The sequence below is a fragment of the Dromaius novaehollandiae genome, chromosome 16 (assembly GCF_036370855.1).
Source record: "Dromaius novaehollandiae isolate bDroNov1 chromosome 16, bDroNov1.hap1, whole genome shotgun sequence".
Taxonomy (NCBI): Eukaryota; Metazoa; Chordata; class Aves; order Casuariiformes; family Dromaiidae; genus Dromaius; species Dromaius novaehollandiae.
This window is the reverse complement of record NC_088113.1, coordinates 4,624,906-4,647,144: the sequence shown is the minus strand read 5'-3', so window position 1 is coordinate 4,647,144 and position 22,239 is coordinate 4,624,906. Positions and strand designations below refer to the sequence as shown.

The window sequence follows — 22,239 nt, the reverse complement described above, 5'->3', positions numbered from 1 at the left end:
CCTGGCCCATGGCCATGCCCACAGCGGGGCTGCGGGTAGTCTGCCTGGGAAAACAGCCTTGCCTGCGCTGCCCAGACTCCCAGCAGGGACCGATGCTGGACATGTTCTGCAAATTCAAGCTTGTATTAAAATAAGGTCTGTCTTCTATAACAGGGATTCTCTGTGTTTGAAGTTTTTCTGGCTCTATTTTAAATAGCTCTGAAAAAGAAGTGCTTTCATTTAGTATAAAACAGAATGCAGTGCTCACTGGAGTTAAGTGGACAGATGTTGACGCAGTTCGGAGAAATCTTTTACTAAGTAAAATAAAATCATTATGAGCAGAGTTCAGTCAGAGTTGTCAAGGCTGTGCTTTGCACAGCTGTAAGGTGAGCAGAATCACGCCTTTAGGTATGTGAGTGTAGATTTTAGCACGAACAAGACTTTGCTTCTCACACTGTCATGTGGAGAAGCTGTCCTCTGGCTCCAGCCTGCATGGGCCTGGCTGCAGCTGGTCCCAGAGACAGAGAAGGACCACTTCCCACTTCATTCCCTCCAATCGGGTGGGAATGTTGCCATCTCTGTGGGGTTGGTCTTACCCTGGCATTAGCCCAGGCCTAACCTGGGCCACTTTTAGTCCTTGCATGGAGGATGGCAGTCCTGTTTTGGATCAGTAATAAATTGTTTCAGCTACTTCTATACTGAAACACTGTTTGTCTCACATGAACTGCTGCTGAAATGATTGCAATGTCATTAAAATACTTGCATCTTTTGTGATTACTTGCAAGTTTATGCCTAGATCACATCACACATCTGTGGTGGGTACCGGCCAAGAGGGCAGTAGCTTGCCCTGCTGCCTCTCCCTCGTACTGGAAGAGTTGTGTTGTTTGTGGGAAACCACAGTCTGTGCAGCCTGTGCTGGAGGCCTTAAAGGCTCTTTGCAGAAGTACAAAACACTAACGCCAGGGAAACTGAGAGGGGGAAGAGAACTGAAGTCAGTACTAAAAAGAAGCCATTGCTCCCATCTGTGTGTCTGCTTCATTGCAAGTCCCACTTTGAATCCAAGCTGCAGCTTTACGTTAGGCACTCCTGCTGTGGGAATGACAATTAATGCATTACCTTAACATGGATAAGCAGCTGGGTTCCTGTCAAAGGTGTGGGTAAAAGTACTGCTTCTCCAGTTCTCACCAGGGCTCCTTCTCTACCTGGCAGGATGGGAGTGGGTGCATCCTGCTGGTGTTTCTAGTAAAAAAAACAAGGCGTATCACAAATCTTTCCAGGCAACATGTGGTCAGGAGCTATTGCAGAGCCTTATTGCAGAGCTGAGATTTGCAGAAGCATGTGTCCAGTGTTAGGCCCCATTATTTGCATCTGGATATTCTGAAGTGGGGGAGACTTTCACTGAGCTATTGCCTGTGAAATGGGGGAGACTTCCACTGTGAGTGTCAGTGGAGAGAGGACTGGCTGCGTGCTCTTCCTCTGCTGTGATGTTCCTCCCTTTCCTCCCTTCCAGCCCCAGTGTACCCTCCCCGATGTTCTTGTCTGGATGCTCAGCAATAACAAGCGCGTAGCATATGCAAGAATTCCTGCACAGAACGTCCTCTACTCTGTTGTCGAGGAGGAGAAAGGCAAGGACTGTGCAAAGATCCAAACTGTCTTTTTGAAGGTAAAGTTTGTAACAAAATAGCGTGTTCCCGCTTGCTTCATGCTGCTTCTCTCTCCCCACTTCCAGCGTTCCTTCCTGGCGCTGGCAAGGAAACCACAGCTCTTGTGCTACCATTGCCTTTTGCCAGTGCTGTGCTCCCTCCTGTGCTCTGCAGCTGGTTGCTGGCTGACGGTCATTGTCACGGTCTGGACAGGGCCTGGCTGGGTTGGGAAATCTGCTAAACCTCCTGTGCTCTCAGGTCCCTGGCTTACACACTGGCGAGATCTTTGCCAAACTGGAAATCTACATGTGGCTTGGGATAACTAAATATGCAAAGAACTGCACCGTGGAGTTGCCTGAGGAGTTCAAACACCTCTCGGAGAGTGGACAGGACATAGCCCAGCTCTCAGCATATGTTCCTCCCAGCCGGCTCAGCAGGGATGGTGAGTGCAGACTCCACTGATTCCACTTATTTGAATGCAAGCAGGAGAGCAGAGAGGTGAGAGGTCATGCCCCCGGGTTAGTGCCCAAGGGGTAGGACCTGTTGATCATCTCTGTGTCATCTCCAAGACATGACTGGGACATGCAGGTCCATTTTGCTCTGGTGAGGATGTTTTACCAAGTTCACAGCTGGAGCAGCAGGCAGGAGGGGAGCTTTGTAGGTGCTGAGCATGCTGTCAAACTGACCATGGGCATGAGGTCTGCCCCCATACTCCATGGCACTTGCTGAGATTCAGTGGTGCTCCCCAATGGCAGATACTCACAGCAGGTCACTACACACGTCATGTCCTTCCTGAGAATGTCTGGGGAGCCTGCTAAGCTTGGCTGGCTTGGCCAAAACTTTTGAGATATACTGGCCTGGGAGCTGCAGCGAATGCCTTTAGAAGTGGTGTCCATCTCTTGCAAGTTGTGCCTGCTCTCATCTGGCTGGTCCACACTCTTATTTGTGCATTTTTCTGGCTGCAGGCAGGGCTGGTCAGGCAATGTGGACCTCTTTCCTCTTTTTCTTACCAGACTTCAGCTACTTCCAGCTCCGAGCCCATCTGTATCAGGCTAGAGGGATCCTCCCTGCAGATGAAAATGGCCTTTCAGATCCGTTTGCAAGAGTGGTGTTTTCGACTCATTGCCAGACCACCAGGGTGAGACCCCTTAACAACCCCTTGGAGACAAATCATCATGTCCTCACTGCCATGTTGAAAGCTAGTGCCATGGCAGTCCTCTGGGAAGTTCTGTATCTCCAGGCACAGAGGCATCTGTGTGCTCTGACCAGCGTAACTACACTCAGGAAACATTTGACAAAACATATATATCATTGAACATGGTCTCAAAGGTTGATTGGCACGTGCTAGTCGACCTCAAGCATTCCTCTCGCACTCTTGCCGCCTCCCCTTCTGCCAAACACTGGCTGTGTGCAGCTGCGGGGGCAGAGATCTGCCCATGCTTTCCTCACTCTCTTTACAAAGCAAACTGGATTTGGTTCCACTGGCTGTGGTAACCTCAGGCCTCCTGTCCCTGTTTGTAGATGCTGGAGGAGACACTGAGCCCGATGTGGAATGAGCTACTTTTGTTTGACCAGCTCGTTATCGATGGGAAAAGAGAGGAGCTGAAAACAGAGACGCCTATCGTTATAGTCAACCTCTTCAGCCACAGTAAATTTGTAAGTATGGCCATGCCTCCCTCCTGCTGTTGCTTCTAGGGCAGGGAAGGCAGAGGAGCTCTGTATGGGTTGAGTGAGTAGGAACTTAGGAGCCACATCACTGGTTTCTGTGACTCAGCCGGGGTCCTGGTCAGCTGGTGGTGGTGAGGCCTGGAGACCATGGTTGAGACTTTCTGCATACTTTTGCTACGAGCTTGAGTGAAGCTGCAGGGTCCAGGGTGCAAAACAAGTCAGAGCTGCGCCTGAGCCAGGGCCTGGCGAGAGCTGAGTGGATCTGAGATCTTCCCTCTGGAGAAGCACTGCACCTCTCTTGGCTGCCTGGCAAGCTTCCTTGGCAGGTTTACGTCACCGTAAACTCATCTGGAGTTTATTATCATCAGGGGAATGGCATAACTCACACTGCACTTTCCTATGTAGCTCAGCAGTCTGGGCCCACAGTACAAGCCAGACAGTGACATACGGGAGCGAGTTCAGTGGAGGCCACTGAACTCGGGGAGCTGGAGCACTGGACATACAAGGAGAGCCTGAGGGAGCTGAGTCTGTTCAGCCTGGGGAAGAGGAGGCAAAGGGGACATCTTTTTGCTGTCTGCAACTGCCTGATGGGAAAGTGTAGAGAAGAGGAAGTCAGACTTTTCTTGGAGGTGCACAGGGACAGGATGACAGGCAATGGACACAAGCCGGAACAAGAAAAATTCCGGCTTGATATAAGGAAACAATCTTTTCATCTCGAGGGTGGTCAGACTCTGGGCCAGGGGCCCAGAGAGGTTGTGGGATCTCCATCCTTGGAGACATTCAGACCTTGACTAGACGAGACCCTGAGCAACCTGAAGTTCTCTGGTGTGTGGTCTCAGGCCATTTGCCCTGATCTGCACAAAGGCGACTGTGAGTTAAGAGGAGCTGCTGCAGGCACCTCTCATCTGCTTCTGGCTCCGGATGGAGCAGAGGCAACCAAAGCAGAGGACTGCATGGAAGAGAGACCTTGTGCTGTGCAGGCAGCTGGAATTAACAGTGGTCATTTTTCTGAGGTGGTGAGATAATGCAGGGATGCTTTGACCTGCTCTTTTCTTTCTGGCAGGGCTCCCCCGAGTTCCTCGGCCAGGCCTTTGCTGTCCCGCAGGTGCAACTGGTCGATGAGCCATACAGCAAACCTGCCCTGCAGTTCTTTGATTTCTACAAAGGAACCAAAGCAGCAGGGGAGCTCATCGCCACTTTTGAGCTGATTGAGCTGGATTACAGCGGCTATTTGGAGGTAACAGTCTTCTAGGAAGTCAAACGTTGTTGCTAGCAATCTTGGCAGAGCTGTGCAAGGCAAGGATGTGGTTGTATGAGGCCAAGTGGAGGATTCTCTGTTGAAAGCCACATCTGGTTTTCACTTGAAGGGAGAATGCAGAGGCAGAGCCTGGGGGCACAAAGTGAGGGTAGAGGGGGCCATGGGATGGAGGAGAAACAGCTTTCATGGCTTTGTGTGTCCTGCCTCTGTCTGTTCAGCCAACAGTGCCTGAGGATGTGGAGCCCAAGGAGCCTGGCTACCTGGGAGACCCTCGCGCCGGACGGTTCATCATCCCTGAGGGCATCCGCCCGGTGCTGAAGGAGTTTCGCATAGAGGTGCACTGCCTTCTGCCAGGCCGGCTCTGAGCCGAGCTGCCCCAAGCACGCAGCACAACCCGGCCTGTGCAGACAGCAGGGCTGGGGGAGGGAGTTGGTCTCGGGGCTCAAATGCACCTCTGAGGCCTGAGCAGATGCCAGACATGGAGGGTGCTTGACATGAGGGAGAAACCTTTCTAGTAGTTTAAAAGCGCCAGAACCCTTGTGCTTGTCCCCACAGCATGAGCTTGGATCCTGAGTGGCCAGGTTGCCACGAGGTGCAGCCTCATGCCTCTCTGGGGGTCCGTGTCCAGTGGGGTGAGCGGGTTGGCAGCGGGCTGGAGGAGCCTGGCATCATGGCACTGCCAGGCAGGGGTGCAGGCCATGTGGCCATGAAGTGCCTGGCCCATCTGGAGCGGCTGGGCAGCTTTGTGTGCTTCAGATCCTGTTCTGGGGCCTGCGGGACCTGAAGCGGGTGAACTTGTTCGAGGTGGATCAGCCTCAGGTGATCATCGAATGTGCTGGGAAAAAAGTGGAGTCGGAAGTTATCACGGCCTACAAAGGGAACCCCAACTTCACCGAGCTGGTCAAGTACATGCACGTGGTGAGTGAGAATGGGGCTGCCTGCCCCCGTGCGCAGACTGTCTGCATGGGGCGAGGGTACTGGAAGGGAGCTGCCCCCACGTCTGTGCTCTCCCAGTGGCTCCTCTCTCCCAGGGCTAGATGGTTCAGCTGCGGATCAAAACCTTTTGTGAAACTGCCTGCTGAGAGCTGCCTTAGCTATGGTCCTTCACCAGTGAGGTGCTGGTTTTAGGCCAGAGCTGTAAAGTGCTGTCAGACCTCCCCAGCTGCAGCAGGGCCACAGGGGGTGTTGGCCTTGCTCCTACAAACTCTGCGTGTGGTCTTCTGCAGGAACTCCCAGAGCAGGTCTACCTGCACCCTCCCCTCAGCATCTTTGTAGTGGAAAAGCGGGCATTTGGGCGCACTGTGCTGGTGGGGACCCACATTGTGTCCAATGTCATGAAATTCTCTCCCAGAGAGCTGGAGGAGGAGCTGGAAGATGAACCCAAAGGTGAGCTGCTTGGTGAGAAAGGGAGTTCCCAGATCAGGCAAGGCTCTTGTGGAGGGAGCAGGGAACTTCTGTGGAGGGCAGGGATCTGCGGCTCTTCTGCCCCATCCTAGCCAGGCACTAAAGACCTTGTCCGAGAAATGTAAGATACCCAGCAAAAGCACAGCATGGGGCAGGAGGAGGACTGGAGGTTGGGTTGTGCTCCTCACTGGGAAAAGGTCTGCAGCATTTTTTGGAGGTGGCTGGAGTCAAGTGCTGGACTGCAGGGTAAGTGCTGGTGTCTCTCTTTGGGGCTTGCAGTGGGGTGACTTTTTTCTCCAAGGTTACCCTATCATTTGCCTCCCCATCACATGGACAGGACTGTTCACCCATGGACATGACATTTCCTCATGGACTCTTTCCTATGCAATATTTGCCTCGTAATCGCAGGAACCAGAGGAAGGGGCACAGCTCACAATGTCTCAGACCAGCAAGCCATTTAGCTGGGGCTAGGTATTAGACAATGTCTTATCCCCGTGGGAAGTTTGTATCTAGATTCAGAGATGTTTAGCCCAAGAAAGACTATTGTAATAATCTGTTTCAACTTTCTGTGTAACTGATTTGGAGAACAGTCCCCAGTGAGTCCCCCCCATCAAGCTTTAGAGAGTGTGAGCTGGTGAACAAGGACCTCAAATTTAAGGGTTTCCAGCTCTCTCACACAGTTGGGTCAAAGACTGCTTGTTGAATAATGGAGTCAATAAATAGCTCTATGACAGCAATAGCTGGAGATCCTGATCTGGCAGCATGTAAATAAGCATGGCATGAAGGGGAAGAAGCAAAGGATTGATCTGTGGTGATTTCTGAATAGGGAAATTATAACTCATAAATGCAAGTTTGTGGGAGTTAGCAACAGGCATGTGGATGACAGTGGCCGGATCTCAGCACTGTACTCAGATTTCTAGTAATCTTTTGGCAGGGTCTGTTAACAAAAGCTGTGAAAGTAACCACACTGTAGTGGGGTAAGAGAGAGGGTTTTCTTGTGGATTATTAACTGGTCTAAGAATAAGAGGCAGTGGGCAGAAATAAATGCATGGGAACATGAAGCTCTCTCTCTTCATTTCAGCTCAGAAAGTCTCATCCCGGCCCCTGCCCTCTCAGGCTGTGATAAATGTTGGCCTGGCAGCTGGTGACCTGGGTCCCAGCACTCTCCCCCTGAGTCTTGTGAAGGTGAGTGTTGTGTTGGGCCTGCCAAATTTTGAAGTTTGGAAACCCAAACTGAAGCTGAACAAACAGAAAAGAAAGTTCAGAAGCTCAAAGTTAGGTTTTGACAACTGGCTTTTGCTCTGGACCCAGATACTCCCCTTTCCCTGCCTATTTCATGGAAGAGCGTCACATCCACTTTTTCTGCTCCTTACCACTGCTGTGTGTCTGGGCTCTAGCACAGTGAGAAGAGCTGTGTTGCCTCGTGCAGTGAATACTGCTGCTTTGGTAGCAAAGCACAAACCCAGAGCTACATGCAGCTTTGCATCTCCTGTGATCTGCCCAAAAGCTGAGCCTCTGATGGGGGCTCTCAAAGTAATAGTGCAGTCTTTAGCGTGTAGTGTGTGGGTGTCCTGTATAGTCATTTCCTCACTCTGAGCCCTTTGCTCTGTGGTTTTAAGGCCCCTTTGAAGAAAATTCCTATCAATAAGCTTATAAAGAAAAATGATGAATATGAAGAGGAAAAACCGGAGCTGGAAGAACTGGATTGGTGGTCCAAGTACTACGAGTCCTTAAAGGAGCTCAATAACCAGGTAATCTCTTTTGGTAGCTGCCAGCAGAGGTGAAAAGTGGCCACACTGGCTCGAGGAAGATGTTTTCAAAGCACTAAGTGCCATGGGAATCCTTGTGGCATGGATCTGCAGTAAGATGTAGGCTTTTAGGTATCAAACATACTTAAGGTAGTCAGGTATCAAACATCTACCAAATGGACTGATTTCAGTGGGCAATGGATGCTGAAACATTTTTAAGGATAGGGACCCAAGTGGTTTTGAGAATGGGACTGAGCTCTTGAGTTGTTCTGACACTCCTGAAAATGTGACATTGTTGATTTTAGCTGCAATGCAGGGCCTTTCATGCTAGTTGCTCTCTGTCCTGACCATCTTCTGAGGGTGGGCCGTGGGTGTGTGATGTAAACTGCAGTGCAGGTCTGCCACAAATCTGAAATCCTTGCTTGCCCTGTGCTGATCTGGATCCCAACTAAAAAGCCAGAAGAAAGAGCTGAGGAGAGAAAAAGGTGTGTATTCCAGGTGTGTCGTTAAGGCACTTATTGGATACTCCCCAGAATAGTGCTGATGCTAACTGATCTTGGGATAGGTATTAATGACTCTGCCAGAAGGAAAGCTTTGGAAGTGTTGTGTGCTTGGAAGGAGAAGCTTTTGCTCTCTGGGATGTGGGGTGACTCTGTGTGTGTGTTTCAGATGCGCAGTGATGAGGAAGATGCTGAGAATGATGACCTTAATGATGCAGGTGAGTCCTCTGGCAATACCCAGCTCTTCTGTGCTCCTGGGAGCCGAGTAGAGCAAAAGCTTTACACAGTCTCAGATGGTGCTGCACTTACGGAAATGGTGTCTGAGCAGGTAATGACTTTGCAACGTTCAGCAAAAACAACACAAGGGAGAGCAGAGAGACTAGAAACACTGGCAAGAGCTAACGAAGGTGATTTCAAGTGGAGAAACATGGAACTTTCCTTGGGAAAGTTGGGAAAATTGTACTGAAGCAACAGCCTTCTCTAGTGGGCGAAAATTCTGCTGAAAAATCAGCTGCAGAGATTGTGGGATTGTCATGGTGAGAGCAGGAAGCAAAGGAGGGATGGACAGAGAGGGTGATGGAGAGACAAAACCATGTGGGAGCCGGGAATCACTCTGTGCACATGGAGGGGCCTCAACCAAGATACAGGATTCATTCAGAGGTAAGAGGAAGACATTAATAGAAGCAGAGGATCTGGGAATGATGACATGACTGTAGGGTCAGGTTTGCTGAGGCTGTGAGCAGTGGCTGGCTTAGCAGTGACCTGGAAGATGAAAGAGTAAGTTTAGAAGTGAGGTAAACCCCAGTGAGGGAGGGGAATGGGAGTGGAGGGATATCTGCATGCTGTTAGTGCTCAGGAGGTTTGGGATCCTGGCCACTTCCTAAACAGCAGCCATTCAGGCTAGTGGGGTAGGCGAGTCTGCTGGTTTCTGTCCCCCCACCAAGCAGACATGCCGAGCTGAGGTGCTGTGAGGCGCATGTTCCAGACAGCAATAGCTCCAGTTGTCCTGACATAGGATAAAACCCTGGCTGAATGCAAAAGGTCTTGCCAGGGTCATTTTGTAGACAGGCACTTGAGATGATGGGAGAGACCAGGATATTTCCCAATCTCCTTTTGCCATTTCTAGATGGAGGAAATCTAAATGCAGCCTCCATTGACATAGAAGCAGAAGAGGAGGCAGTAATTGAAGCTGAACCAACTCGACCCAAGAGGAAGCTCATTGCCACACTTCAGGTGGGTCTTGATGTGACAGATGTGGTCTCTTTGGACTGCATCCCTTTAGCCATGTCGTCGTTGCCTTCCTGCAGTGGGGGTTGTACTGGGACGGAGAGCCTGACCCAGCAGTGTGCCCTGAGCCCCAACCTTGCCAGGTTCTGACACAGCTAGTGAGACCTCAGAGCCAAGGCTTGTAATGGAGGGACTTGTGGCTAAAGAGCTGAGATGTGCATGCACATCTGGGGATGGACATGGGATGAGGGAAACCCGTTAATATTCTGCACTGAATAATACTGGGGCAAGACAGGACCAGGTGAAATGGTTGAAGCAGCCAGAGGCTGCCCTCTTCAGAGGATGGTCTGTCTGAGTCTCCTCCCCTTTAAGATGACAGGAAAAGGCCCCAAATGACTTTCTGTTTATTTTAGATCTACAACTCTGAGCTGGAAAGTGAGTTTGATAACTTTGAAGACTGGCTGTGTATCTTCCCCCTTCATCGTGGCAAAACAAATGAGGATGAAGATGGAAATGAAGATGAACATTTTGTGGGGAAGTACAAGGTATTATATCATTTGAATGGCATTTGTACTGCATATGAAAGAAAATCCTCAGGGCAACCTGTATCTCAGAGCTTTCAGACACCAGCAAAGCCTTGGGAGAGGGCAGGTGTGTGCAAGGTGATGTGAAGGCACAGTGCGATATGGCTAGGGTACTGTCAGGTACTGCTGAAGGAATTATGTGCTGCGATCCTTTGTTAGTGGATAAATGCACCTGATTTAGATTTTTCTGCTCTTACAAAGTACCAAGGGACTCTTATCCTGGTGGGGTACCTGAGTACATTCAGTATGCAAATAAGTGTTAGCAAACTTCACTGGCTTTAAAATTAATAAAACTTGTTTACAAGAAGCATCATTCTCCCACCTAAGAGCTTTTGAAGACCCTGAAATACAACTACAGAATCTGATTTAAGAAGGCCCTTAAAAAAAGCTTTGGTGCCTCCCTGCCTTTGGCAGTCCAGTTATGTGCTCAGAGATGCTCAGTTCTCCTGGTGTTGGCAGTGGTCTGATAGCCTGCAGGATAACCTGCCAGCAGTGACTACCTAGTCCGTGTGGTCACTGGACACCTTGATGGTGCCTCTGGATAGAGCTGCCCCCATGGGCACAGGATTTCTGTGGTTCACGTGGGGCAATGTCTCTGATTTCTCAGTATGCAGGTGAGGCTGGTCTCAGTGGCTCCAGCCCATCCAAGATGTTCTCTTTTGTATCTTGTTGTTACCCATAGTATCTTCTCTGCAGGGCTCCTTCTATGTCTACCCTGCTGAGGAAGCTGGCACAGAGCACAGAGTCTCCCAGGGCATTCCAAGGAACAGACCCATCAAAGTTCTTGTAAGAGTTTACATTGTTAAGGTAAGCAAGTCTCTTGTGGTGGTGGCAGTAGTGCTTGGAGGTCTGTCCTTACCTAAGCACCTCCTGCCACTCTTCACCTGGGTAATGCGAGCGGTGGCCCTTGTGAAGGGCTCAACACTGGCTTGCAAGCTCTGCCAGCCCAGTGGGAGTCAGCTATGGTGAGGGCTGGCATTCACCTCTTGTCCATGGAAGTAAATGGGAAGCTCCCCAGTCGTTGTAGCTTCAAGGCTTGCTGAAAATTCAGGCAACATTTCTCAGCTCCTCTCATCTGCCTTGAGACAGTGAACTGGGGAGCAAGTAGATGAGACAACAATGGGAAACATTGGTGGCTTGTTGACTGGGGATTTGCAAAAAGTGCCTGACTCCCTGCTGGGGCAGCTGGCGGCAGGACCCAACCATGGCCTTGGGTGGTCTCAGGACTGTGCAGTGTGGCCTGTGCACATTGCTCTCTGCAGCTCTCTGCAGGTATTGCAGAACAACTTGTGTATTCCAGGCTACGAACCTGTCTCCAGCAGACCCCAATGGCAAGGCAGACCCCTACGTGGTGGTGACGATGGGGCAAGAGCAGAAGAACACGAAGGAGCGATACATCCCAAAGCAGCTCAATCCCGTATTTGGAGAGTATGCAGGAGGCTTTCCTTTAGCAAGTTTAATAGGAATAGTGCAAATCTGGGGCTCATATTGTGGCCCCTCACGTGGTGTCTTCAGTTCCTCTTTGGTGGAGAATCCTGTGCTGTAACACACAGGTCCCAAGCATGTCTCTTGTCCGTCTGTCACAGGAGCCATAAGTGTTTGGGTTAAGAGAGAAGCAATCTCAAGGGCTTGATTTACCAAAGCAGGAAGCCAAGTAGCAACAGAGCTTTGGAGAGCTCTTTCCCTAACTCCAGGACCTCTATCCAAGAGAATATGCTCCTGAATAAAAAAAAAGCTGTAGTTTGAACACGTACACTGAGGGCTTCATACCCTGAACTTATGGAAAGGCAAACTCTATCAGAGTCCCTTGGGTTGGCAAATACAGTTCTTAAATGGGTAAGATGATCAAAATAGAGCATGTGTTTCATTCACATCTTCTTTGCTAATCATGCTGCTCCCCATTTGCTTCTGTCCAGAGTTGTGGAGCTGACCGTCTCCTTTCCCATGGAATCAGAACTCACTGTGGCAGTGTTTGACCATGATCTGGTAGGATCGGATGATCTGATTGGGGAGACCAAGATTGATTTGGAGAACCGATTCTACAGCAAGCACAGGGCCAACTGTGGCATGGCTTCACAGTATGACACGTAGGTACTAGAGTGATATGTTAGAGCCATGAGACTTGTTCTTCTTGCCTGGTGCTCAGATTGGTAACAGACTGCCTGCAGTTTTGCAGGATGGAGCTCTGCTGATGTTATGTTGGAATCTATTAAGTGACTTTGAATCAACCACAGTCTGACTCTATCAATCAAATTCAATGTCCGTTTGAGCAGTGACAACCAGCGTATAAGGCAGGAGCAGAGCCCTTTCAATGCAGGCCATGGGAGATATTGCAAAGGAGCTGGAGCAGCAGTTGCTTTGCAACTGCCTGGAGCATGTGCTGGAGGAGAGGAGCTACAGGGGAGCGGAGGAGGCGATGTCTTTAAGTAGTCCAGGTCTTTCTGGCTGTGTTCTGCTTCCAGCTGAAATCTCATTTTCATGTCCATAGGAGCAAGATTGAGCCTTATTTCATGTAGGGTTCTGAGAGATTCTGATTTTGCTCTACCTTGGGCTGAAAACTGTAGCGTGTTTTGAGCCAACTTGGCAGGTCTGTTGCCCTCGTGGAGGGAGGACAACAGCTATCAGAAGGGCTGAGCGAGTGGCAGTAGCTACTTGTCTCATATATTAGTCTGCAGTGGGAATTAGTCTGCAATCTGCTCTGTGCATCTTAGAGCCAAACTCCAAATACCATCATTAGTTTGGAATAAAGCAGAGTGACTTTTTTTAATGAGACTAGCAGGGCTGATTCAGGACAAATATCCAGGAAGGTGGTTTTCCCAGGGAATGGATTCTGGCGCTCCAGCTGTGCTGACCCCTGCAGTCTTTGCCGCCAAGGAAAACGTGACTGCAGCCACCTCAAGGGGAGGAATAATAACTCAGCTGTAAGTGGATGCCCAGGGGAGGACAGGGCCGGCATATATCTCCACTAAGACACTTAGCAACCAAATATTTTCAGGTCAGGAGGTTTGCTGAGGCTGCTGTCCAGGCTCCTCTTAACTCCATGTAAACTTTCATCCATGGTATCCTTTGAGCAGGCATTCCACAGATCCGCAGTGGCTTACATGGATAACTCCACCTCCTTTAGCGCTTCTGGCTCATACCAGCTTCCTGTGATAGCTCTAATTCCCACTGCAGACTAATATATTTTGCATGTAGTAGCAAAAATTCTCTCACATTGCTGAGCTGTGGAGAAAAATGCTTACTTGACATTAATGTAATTTTGACCTCTTTTAGAAAGTAGGACAGTTTCTCTAGCAGTGGCTAGTTCTGTGAGCAGCAAGACTCGTGATGTCTGTTTTCCTTTGGTCTTATCTAATACGGATCCTCTTGTGTCTAATAAAATAGCTGAGCTCATGCTGTAGCTTTTCCTTCCAAGGAAATGCTAACTTGAGTCTCCCTCCTCTACTCAGGAAGCTTTTCTTACACTATTGATGGGACAAAACAAATCTGAGATGTGTCCATCAATTTTTATTTGAACTTGACCAACAAATGGAAAGTTAGCGGGAGAGCTAGGAGACTGACAGGCAGACATCTGACAGCAAAACTGCATGCACCTCATTTCACTAAGTGAGGGATCACTCATGTTTAGACTAAACTTGCTCGACCTGTTTTCACTGTGCAGAAAGCTCCCACTGTTGTACACCATCCAAAATTAGATCTGAATTTTTTGGGGGAACTTGGTTAGCCTCCTGCAGTGGATCCATCAGAGGATGATGAAGCACCTGAGGTGCTGGCAGGTATGGCATATTGAACTTTGGTCTTTGGGCAGTTTTTTGCATACAAGTTTTCTTCTCCTCTTCTATGAGGAATTAGCTCTAGATGTGGAGATGAGTCCCCAGAATTGCTAAAAGCTCTCCCAGTCTATCTCCCAGTTAAGACCTGCTGCTCAAATTGCTCCTCTTGCTTCTCTTAAGCTAATGGTTATGTGATGTGCAAACCTGGCTTGTTCCAGAGGAGGAGCATTCATTAAGTTTTTGTGTGCCTGTGAGAAAGAAAATCTGAGTCAGGGTCTGGTGGCCCAGCCTGTGCTGGAAGGAAGTCAGGGGTGTCTCACACCTAGTCAAAATATCCATCATGTCTAAAATGAAGACATTCTCCCTTCCCTGCAGAAATGGCTATAACATGTGGCGAGATGCTTTCAAGCCCACACAGATCTTGGATAGTTTATGCAAGAAGAACTCGCTCCCTGCAGCGGAGTACAGACGGGAGGAGGTCAAAGTGAACAATCAAGTCTTCAAGGTCCCTCCAGAGGCTTTTCCTGAAGGTACAGAGCACTCCGAGAACCACTAGTGCTCCCTTAAACGGCCACCTGTGCTCAGCAATGAATGTGCTGATGAACCCACCAGCCTCTCCTCCTCAAAGTGGGAGGTCGATTGGGCCATTGGCCCTGACTCCTTGCCCTGCAAGGTCCAGGGTTTCTGGGTCGCTGTGGGGAGCACCCGGGGCATACTCAGCGGGCCCAGTGATGTGTTTATGCTTGGTGGTGCACTCTGGCCCTGGCTAGGTAGATGGTGGTGTTGTACTGGGGGGAGATATGATCCAGACTGTTTGGTCCCAGAGTGGCTTCCCAGGTAGTGGGTGAAGCAATCACCCTGCAAACTAATCCCGCTCACATGGCAGCAATGTGCTTGTGGTTTTGATGGATGGTTGAGCAGAAGGCTTAGCTTTTTCTAGTGGCTGGTGTTGGCAAATAGCTGTATCTCCATCTGTTTGTGACCACCATCACCAAGATACTGGTGTCTTTTAATTGTTGGGGGGGGATTTTTTCAGTCTCCTTTGCTATCCTTTGTTGGCTGAGTCCTTCAGGGATGTTCTCTGCTTTGGGGGGCTTTAGGTGCTTTGGGGGGCTCCCCACTGCTGTTGATTTCCTTCTTGTAGGCAGCTACCATATCCTCTTTGCCGTTTCCCCCCACACACACACTGGAATTATAAACTGCTAGTTGGGGCCAGTAGCATCCAAGGATGTGGCAATCCTTCCTTGTCTATATCAGCAGTGATGGTCAGGGAGGTTCTCCACAGCCCTGTCCCTGGATGTCGCTGCTGGACACATTCCTTCCAGTGCCCAACACTTGGGCAGCCAAGTCCAGCCTGGAGGGAAGGATGGAGCAGACCTTGTGGATGGCTGGATCCTGTGAGGCAGCGCTGCCCATCCTGCCCAGAGATGGGGCATCCTATGTGTCCTGCCAACTTTACCTTCTGCCCATTTCAGTGCTGCTGTTCCTCAGCTTTCCACTGACCTCTATGAGGGGTGGAAGAGATCCCATTCAGGATAGCACAAGGAGCTTCTAGAAGCCCTTTTCCCCTTCCCTCAGGTTGCTGGGTAGCTGGGAAGTGAGAAGTGGGGTGCTGTCCTGCCGCTCCTCTGGCAGTCAGGACCTCCTGCCATGCTGGCCACTGGGACCGTGTGGGTTGGAGATGGGAGGTATGAACACACTACACTCTCTGCTCTTCCTCTTGGAAAAATGGCACTATGCCCACTTTCTTCTTTCTCTTCCTTTGCCAAGTGCTTTCCATCTGCTCTTTTGGAAATAACTGGAATTAAGATTGAAATAATCAGTCTTCCTTTCAGAGTCAGTTTAAACAGGATTTCAGATTCTATCTCCAAACATTCATTTAAACAGACCCTTTTCCTCCTCATTGTATTTTCTCTTGGTACCATTTAGGAAGCCCTCTTTTTCCTTTTGCCCCTTTGCCCATCAGTAGTTGTGGTTGTTTCCCTGCTGGTCTTATCTCTTTCTGAAGCTGCAGAGCCCACATAAGCCACATCATCAGCCTCAAAGGCTCTTTGCCTTTTTATTTCCAACTGTTTTCATCTCTCTTTTGAGCCATTTTGGCTAATTCCCATTGTGTCTACAATCTTTTCTCAGACAGGTGATTGCACTGGGTTATATCTGGACTGTTTTTTTGCTTTATGTGAAGCAAGACCAAGAACTACCCATTTTGTCAGGGCTCCCAGTGCCCCCACTAGTATTTGAAAGAGCTGGTTTTAGAATGAACCCATTTGTTGCTTTTTGACAAAATCAAAAAACTCTGATAGGGATAGCTGTCCCCAACTGCATGCTCCTGCTGTGCTCCTGCAATGCCTGGGCCTTGACAAGGAGGCTGATCCTTTCAGCACTTTTGTCTCAAATGTCCAGGCCTGTGTCAGAGCCTAGCTGGCTCTTGGAGTTGGCAATGGATGGCTCTGGTTCAAACAAGGCTGCAGTGCCTTGAGCTGAAGTTGGTCCTGGGAAACACCTCACAGCTGTCTCACCTGGCCTTCAGGTCCATCACAAGCGCATCTGTGTCCCACAGGGACACAGCTGTCTGGAGATGGCTTGGGCTGGTTTTGTCTCAGACTGACCTTCAGACAAAGAGCTGATGCTTTGTGTTATTGTGTCCTTGCCCATGGCTTCCTGCTTTTTGCCCCATCAGCAGGCATTACTTTGGTCTTGAATTGCATCACCTCCATTTGGCTTGGCTTTGCACCAAATGAATCAATTAACAGTGTGGACTGGGCAGGGCAGGGCCACATGTCACTGCTGAATGACAAGTCATGCTTCCCCAGAGCACTTCTGGAGCAAAGCTGCTCACCCATGGGTCTGCCAGCATTACCACAGAGACCTGGGGAATTAAACTCTCCCAGAGGGTCACAGCCTGCTCAGTATCTCCTGGATCTTTTGCTTTTTGCGCTTTTCCCCTTACTTCTCTTACCTTGTTTGTCTCCTGCTCACAGTTTTCCTCATCGCTGCAACATATTGCACTTTCCCTTTATCCTTGCCCTCCTGCTTCTCCCTGTTTTGTTCTTCTAGTGAGGTGCTTGTTTACCTAGTCCACTGCCTTCCCCTGCCTTTGTCTGAGACTCACGTCCTGAAGTGGCTATTGCTGACCAGGTGCCTTCATCTTCTAACTGGCTGTGTCCTGCTGCAGAGGCCTTTGTGAGGAATGAGAGAGGAGTGGCAGATGAGAGCTGGTCAGCATACGATGAACATAAGGCTTTGTATGTCCTGCAACACTGGGAAGAGATGCCAGGATACGGATACAAGTTAGTACCAGAACATGTGGAGGTTCGGTCCCTTTACAACCCAGAGAACCCCGGGCTTGCACAGGTGAGATGTGTTTCCTTGCCCAATCTGGACATTACTATGGGGAAAGACCTTCTGGGCAGCTGGTCCCCAGCCCCTTTGCCAGACACCTGTTGTCTCTTGTCTCCTCACTGTGAGCCCTGCACGCTACGCCTTCCCAGGTGGGTGACTGGAGCTGCATCTCTGCATAGCCAGCCCTGCTAGGGAGTGTTGGCCTTGAGTATCCTTTGCTCAGATCTGCTCTCCAACCTCTAGGGATGCTCCCAGACCCTTCCCACAAGGGATCTCTGGCCATTGTTGCTGTGACCACAAAGCTGGTGGCCCAGGGTCCTTCCCATCTCCTCAGGCCACAGGGTGCCACTCTGAAAAGGAAGCTGTATGAGTGGCAAGGGACCTGCTCTGCCTTCTGGGCCATGCCACCACCGTGCTGGGTGGTTGTGTCCTTGCCTTTCCCTGCCTGCTTCCCCCCTGGCAGCAGCCCTCCAGCCTCCATTTTAGGTTGGGCCTTGCTGCCTTCCCTCTTCCTCCACTTTGTCCCCTATCACTGCTTCTTTGCTCCCCTGCAAGTGCCCTGTTCTGCCCCCTTGGCTTCTCCTTGCTTGCCCAGGGTAGTACTGCTGGTCCTTCCACTCCCCCCAGTCGGGGCCTGAGCAGCTCTGCCAGTTCCTCCGAGCATGGAGGTTCCTGGGAGCATGTGGTCTGGATCCTGGCTTCCCTGTAAAATTATCAGTTGCTGGCTGTTCAAATGGCAAAAATTGTTCCCAAGCTGTGAACTGAAGCCTAAAGCAGCAGCTCCAAGAGCTGGCGATTCCTTCTGGCAGTGGCAGCAGCTGTGTGTTGAACCTTGGCCCATGGCCCGTCCCCTGCAGAATGTCCAGAGCTGGAGTGCTGAGATGGTCTGCTTGGTGACAGGTCTGCCCTGGAGCCAGGGTGGATGTGTGATTCCCAGTTTGGAAAAGCTGAGATGTTTTGCCAGATGATCAGCTGGGGATTGTTACTTGCAGTCCCAGGACACCCCAGGGACATGATGTAACTGCTGCTTGGAGGAGAATTCTTTCTCAGTTTTATGAAGTGTAGTGATTTGAGCTCCATTCCAACCATTTCAACATCCTGCACTAACATCTCCTGTTCCCTTGGGTACCACAGGTCCATCACAAAGCAGAGCTCTGCAAACACATTGATTGGGTCAGCAGTGGAAACGCATCTGGGGAGGGGAGGATCAAACCTGTCATCTCACTTTTCCTGGCTATGCCAAAACATTGCATCTTCATGTGCTTGTTTGTTAAATCAGGGTGAGATGTTTGCTTGTGTTTGAAATAGACTCAGTTCAGCTGAAATGTTTTTTGTTGTTTGGGGGGGTGGAATAAGCTATTTTTTGTAGTTTTAATTTTTTTTTTCAGTCCTGTCTAAAATCCAGGTATATGAAACTGAAATGCTAGGGCATCAGCAGGCAGCTAGTTACAGTAGAGTTGGAGTTGGAGGGAGCTGAGCTAGTGGCTTTCTGGCAAGAGTTTTGGACTTGCTGGACTGAGTCCCTGCTCCTTGAAGAGCTAGAAGGTGGTCTGTCCTTTGAAATCTCTCTTCTGTCTTCCCTTGTCAGGGCTCCTTACACATGTGGATCGACATGTTTCCAAATGACGTCCCCGCACCGCCTCCTGTCAATATCAAGCCACGACTGCCGATCAGGTAGCACTCATGGGAGCAGGACTGGGGCTGGAGAGCCCATGTGGAGGGTCCCTGTCCCTTGCTGTGCCTGGTGGGATGCCATGCAGAGTCCTGCACAGGCCGATAGGTCTGTGCTAGCTTGGCGGTGCCCCAGTACACAGCCCTCCTCTCTGCTTCAGCTCTGACTGCGGGACAGTGTTTTGGGCCTGTCAGTGTGGTGCATGAGTGCTTCAGCTGCTGAAGTTTTTGTGAAGGGTAGGGTTAATATCCTGTAATGCCAGACATGGAGGAGACAGAAATCCAGGTCTGAGCTAATCACCCAGTTCTATTCGGACTAGTTGAGTGATGTCCTCTGGGTGCCTGGAGAAGAGGCGTTGATGGAGGAGGTCTGCTGTCTTAAATGATCTATTGGGTCTACTGAGACAGTCGATCCAGATTCTTCTCAGAGGTGCACAGTGAAAGGGCAAAAGATAAAGGACACAAACTGCAGCAAGGGAAACTCCAACAAGATCTAGGGAAAACATTTTCACAATGAGAGTAGAGCAATGCTGGCACTGTGACCCTGTGGCCCAGAGAGGTTTTGGGATCTTTTCAAAACTCAGCTGGACAATGCCATGAGCAATCTGATCTACTCTGAAGTTAGTCCTTCTCAGAGTAGGAGGTTAGAGTAGAGACTGCAGAGGTCCCTTCTTGCCTAAGCTTTTCTGTGTTCCTATGACTAATTGGTGCTGGGTGGGTTTCTCAAACACCAGGAATTTGCTGGGTGTAAGGTACTTGTTTTGACTGTAGGTGTTTGACCTGTGGGGTTGTAGCCCTGCATTAAGGGCTTTGTGTGAGGCTGCTGGGCCTGCCTGAACCAGAGGAGCCCTAGGCAGGGTCCCATGGGGCCTTTGTGATAGGTGGGCTCAGGTCCTACAGCTCTGCTGGTGTGGGCTTGACCTGCCCAGCCAGGCACTGAGGACGAGAGCATGTCTCACCATGCCTGGGCCCCTCCCACAGCTACGAGCTGCGTGTGATTATCTGGAACACAGACGATGTGATCCTTGATGACATCAACCCAGTAACGGGAGAACCTTCCAGTGACATCTACGTCAAAAGGTCTGATGGGAGCCAGAGTGTGGCTGTCCTACCCCCTGCCCTGACCCATACCCCTCACTGCCTCCTCTGAACCTCTGCTCCTCCCTGCCCCAGCATAGGGTGCTGCGCTCCAGTCCCCTGTGCTGACTGCTGTACCCCCAAAGATGCTGGTCAGGTGTTGGTCCAGCTTGGCTGTCTGACTCTTCCTTTCCTCCCACCCCATGGGGTTTGTCCCTTCTGTCCTGCTCTGTGGTGCTGCCTTTGGGAGTGGATAGGAGATAACTGAGTTCCTCCTGCAGCTGGATAAAGGGGCTTGACCACGACAAGCAGGAGACAGATGTTCACTTTAACTCCTTGACCGGAGAGGGCAATTTCAACTGGAGGTTCGTCTTCCGCTTCAACTATCTCCCAACCGAGAAGGAGATCACCTACAAGAAGAAGGATTCTGTCTTCTCCGTGGAGGAATCGGAGTTTAGGGAACCGGCTGTTCTGGTCCTCCAGGTCTGGGATTATGACAGGATTTCAGCTAATGACTTTCTAGGTATGGTATGGTCTGCTGGGAGTGGGATGGCTTGTCCCTGTCTCACTCCCCTCACCTTGTGTGAACACTGCAGCATTTTGCACAGGGCCCAGCTCTCTGAGAAGGGACACAAGCTGCACCAGATCGATGTCTTTGGCTTAGCAGCCATCTGGGCTGGCTTTTCCCATGCAAGTGATAGGCAGAGTCTGGTGGTGCACACCCACCCTACAGAGACATGCTGAGCTGGCAGGCTTGTCCCAGGGCCTCGTTGTCCTTCTCTGGGACCTGTCACCCCCAGGACTGCTAAGTTCTGCTTCCTGACAGCCTATCTGTTAAACCTGCTCAGTGTCCTTCCTCTCTCTTAGATTTGCAGTTCCCAAAGACCTGGCAAAAAAGCGGCTTTCCCAGGAGCTCATGCTGGGCATGGGGATTGGCAGCCTTTGCGACACCTTTGGCATTTGTCTCACTGTATCCCATTGCTGGAGGCTGAGCTCTCCTGTGCCCCTGCTGCTTTGATGCTTCTCAGTAACCAGACTCCCTGAGCTGGGCACACAGCAGGGGCATGGCAATGAAGCTGGGCCGGCAGTGATGCTGCCCACATTTTGACACAAATGCTTCTCCTCTCCTGCTTCTGCTCCCATTCCCAAGTTTGTAGCGCTGCATTCAGTTCTCTCTCCCTTCTTCAAACTTTGACTTCCTTGCTAAGAAGCAGCCCCTCTGCCCTGCTGTCTCACAGGCAGAATAAAACTCACTTGATTTATCATCCCTCCACAGTTTATTCTAGAGGACTTTATTTCCATGAAGCACTACCAGTGGTGATCTGTTCAGCAGTGGCACACATGGACTGAAGAAAGCATTAGATAGCTATCCCAGGGCTTCCTGGCCCATACTGTCTCAGGAACATTTAAGCAGGAAGGGGCCTCTATAGTCTCTACTCCAAAACCCTGCTCCAAGCAGGGCTAGATTCAAAGTGGCTCAGGTTGCTCAGACCTTGTCTGAGTGAGTTTTGAATATCTCCAAGGATGGACATGCCAGAACCCCTCTGGGCCCATGTCCCAGGGCAGCACCATTCTCTTTGTAAATTTTTTTTTCTTTAGTTAGTTTGCCTTGCTTCAAGTTGTGCTTGTTGCTTCCCATCCTTTCACTGTGCACTTCTGAGAAGAGTCTCCAGCTGTTCTCTAGCTCCCTTTAGGCTGTGGAAGATGCAATAAAATCTCTCCTTCATCCTGTCTTCCCTGGGCTGAAAAAACCCAGGTCTCTCAGCCTGTCCTCCTATGGCATGTACTCCAGCCCTGACCATCTGGGCTACTGGACTCTCCATTTGGTGACACCTTTCTTGTGTTGGGCACCTAAAACTGGACACAGTATCCAGATGCAGTCTCACCAATGCTGAGCAGAGGGCACATTCCACTTCCCTCACCCGCTGGCTGTGCTCTTGCCAGTACAGCCCAGTATGTAGTAAGACTGATTTGCTGCAAGGGCTCAATGCTGAACTGGGACAGTAGCTTCTTTCAAAGGGAAGAGGAGTGCAAGGCCAAGCAGGGGAATGAGCTGAGATTGTTGCAGACATGAAGACTGACTTGAACCTTTCAATGAGTTCTCCAGATTTTATAATTCCTTATTAAAGTTTGTAGGAATGAGGGGGAAAGGGGAGCTTGGGCATGTGAGGAGAGCAGGGTGGGACATGACAATGGAGTGAAAATGACCCACTGTACCACCGGCAAGCCAGACTGGCCACATCAGAAAATGGAGAGACAGAGCTGTGACTTCTGCCTGTCAGTCTCTAACACTTGGTCTGGTTCTTTCTTATGCTGAGCTTCAAGATCCCCACCTGAAAATGTGCAGGAGTCTGCTATATCATTC

The 22,239-nt window shown here is 50.2% G+C and overlaps 1 protein-coding gene across 1 annotated transcript in view; it reads left to right on the top strand.

Moving 5' to 3' along the window:
* The window catches only part of LOC112983152 (fer-1-like protein 4), a 44,559-nt gene that overhangs the window by 19,660 nt on the left and 2,660 nt on the right, over positions 1-22,239 (top strand). Inside the window, exons 22-42 of the mRNA XM_064521311.1 lie at positions 1,490-1,642; positions 1,881-2,064; positions 2,636-2,760; positions 3,144-3,278; positions 4,354-4,527; positions 4,767-4,883; positions 5,305-5,466; positions 5,775-5,934; positions 7,034-7,137; positions 7,572-7,703; positions 8,370-8,418; positions 9,327-9,433; positions 9,841-9,972; positions 10,708-10,818; positions 11,312-11,439; positions 11,928-12,098; positions 14,160-14,314; positions 16,960-17,138; positions 18,715-18,800; positions 19,779-19,877; positions 20,156-20,397. Coding sequence (XP_064377381.1) covers positions 1,490-1,642; positions 1,881-2,064; positions 2,636-2,760; positions 3,144-3,278; positions 4,354-4,527; positions 4,767-4,883; positions 5,305-5,466; positions 5,775-5,934; positions 7,034-7,137; positions 7,572-7,703; positions 8,370-8,418; positions 9,327-9,433; positions 9,841-9,972; positions 10,708-10,818; positions 11,312-11,439; positions 11,928-12,098; positions 14,160-14,314; positions 16,960-17,138; positions 18,715-18,800; positions 19,779-19,877; positions 20,156-20,397 — 2,905 coding nt within the window. The remainder of the gene's footprint in view (positions 1-1,489; positions 1,643-1,880; positions 2,065-2,635; positions 2,761-3,143; positions 3,279-4,353; positions 4,528-4,766; positions 4,884-5,304; positions 5,467-5,774; positions 5,935-7,033; positions 7,138-7,571; positions 7,704-8,369; positions 8,419-9,326; positions 9,434-9,840; positions 9,973-10,707; positions 10,819-11,311; positions 11,440-11,927; positions 12,099-14,159; positions 14,315-16,959; positions 17,139-18,714; positions 18,801-19,778; positions 19,878-20,155; positions 20,398-22,239) is intronic.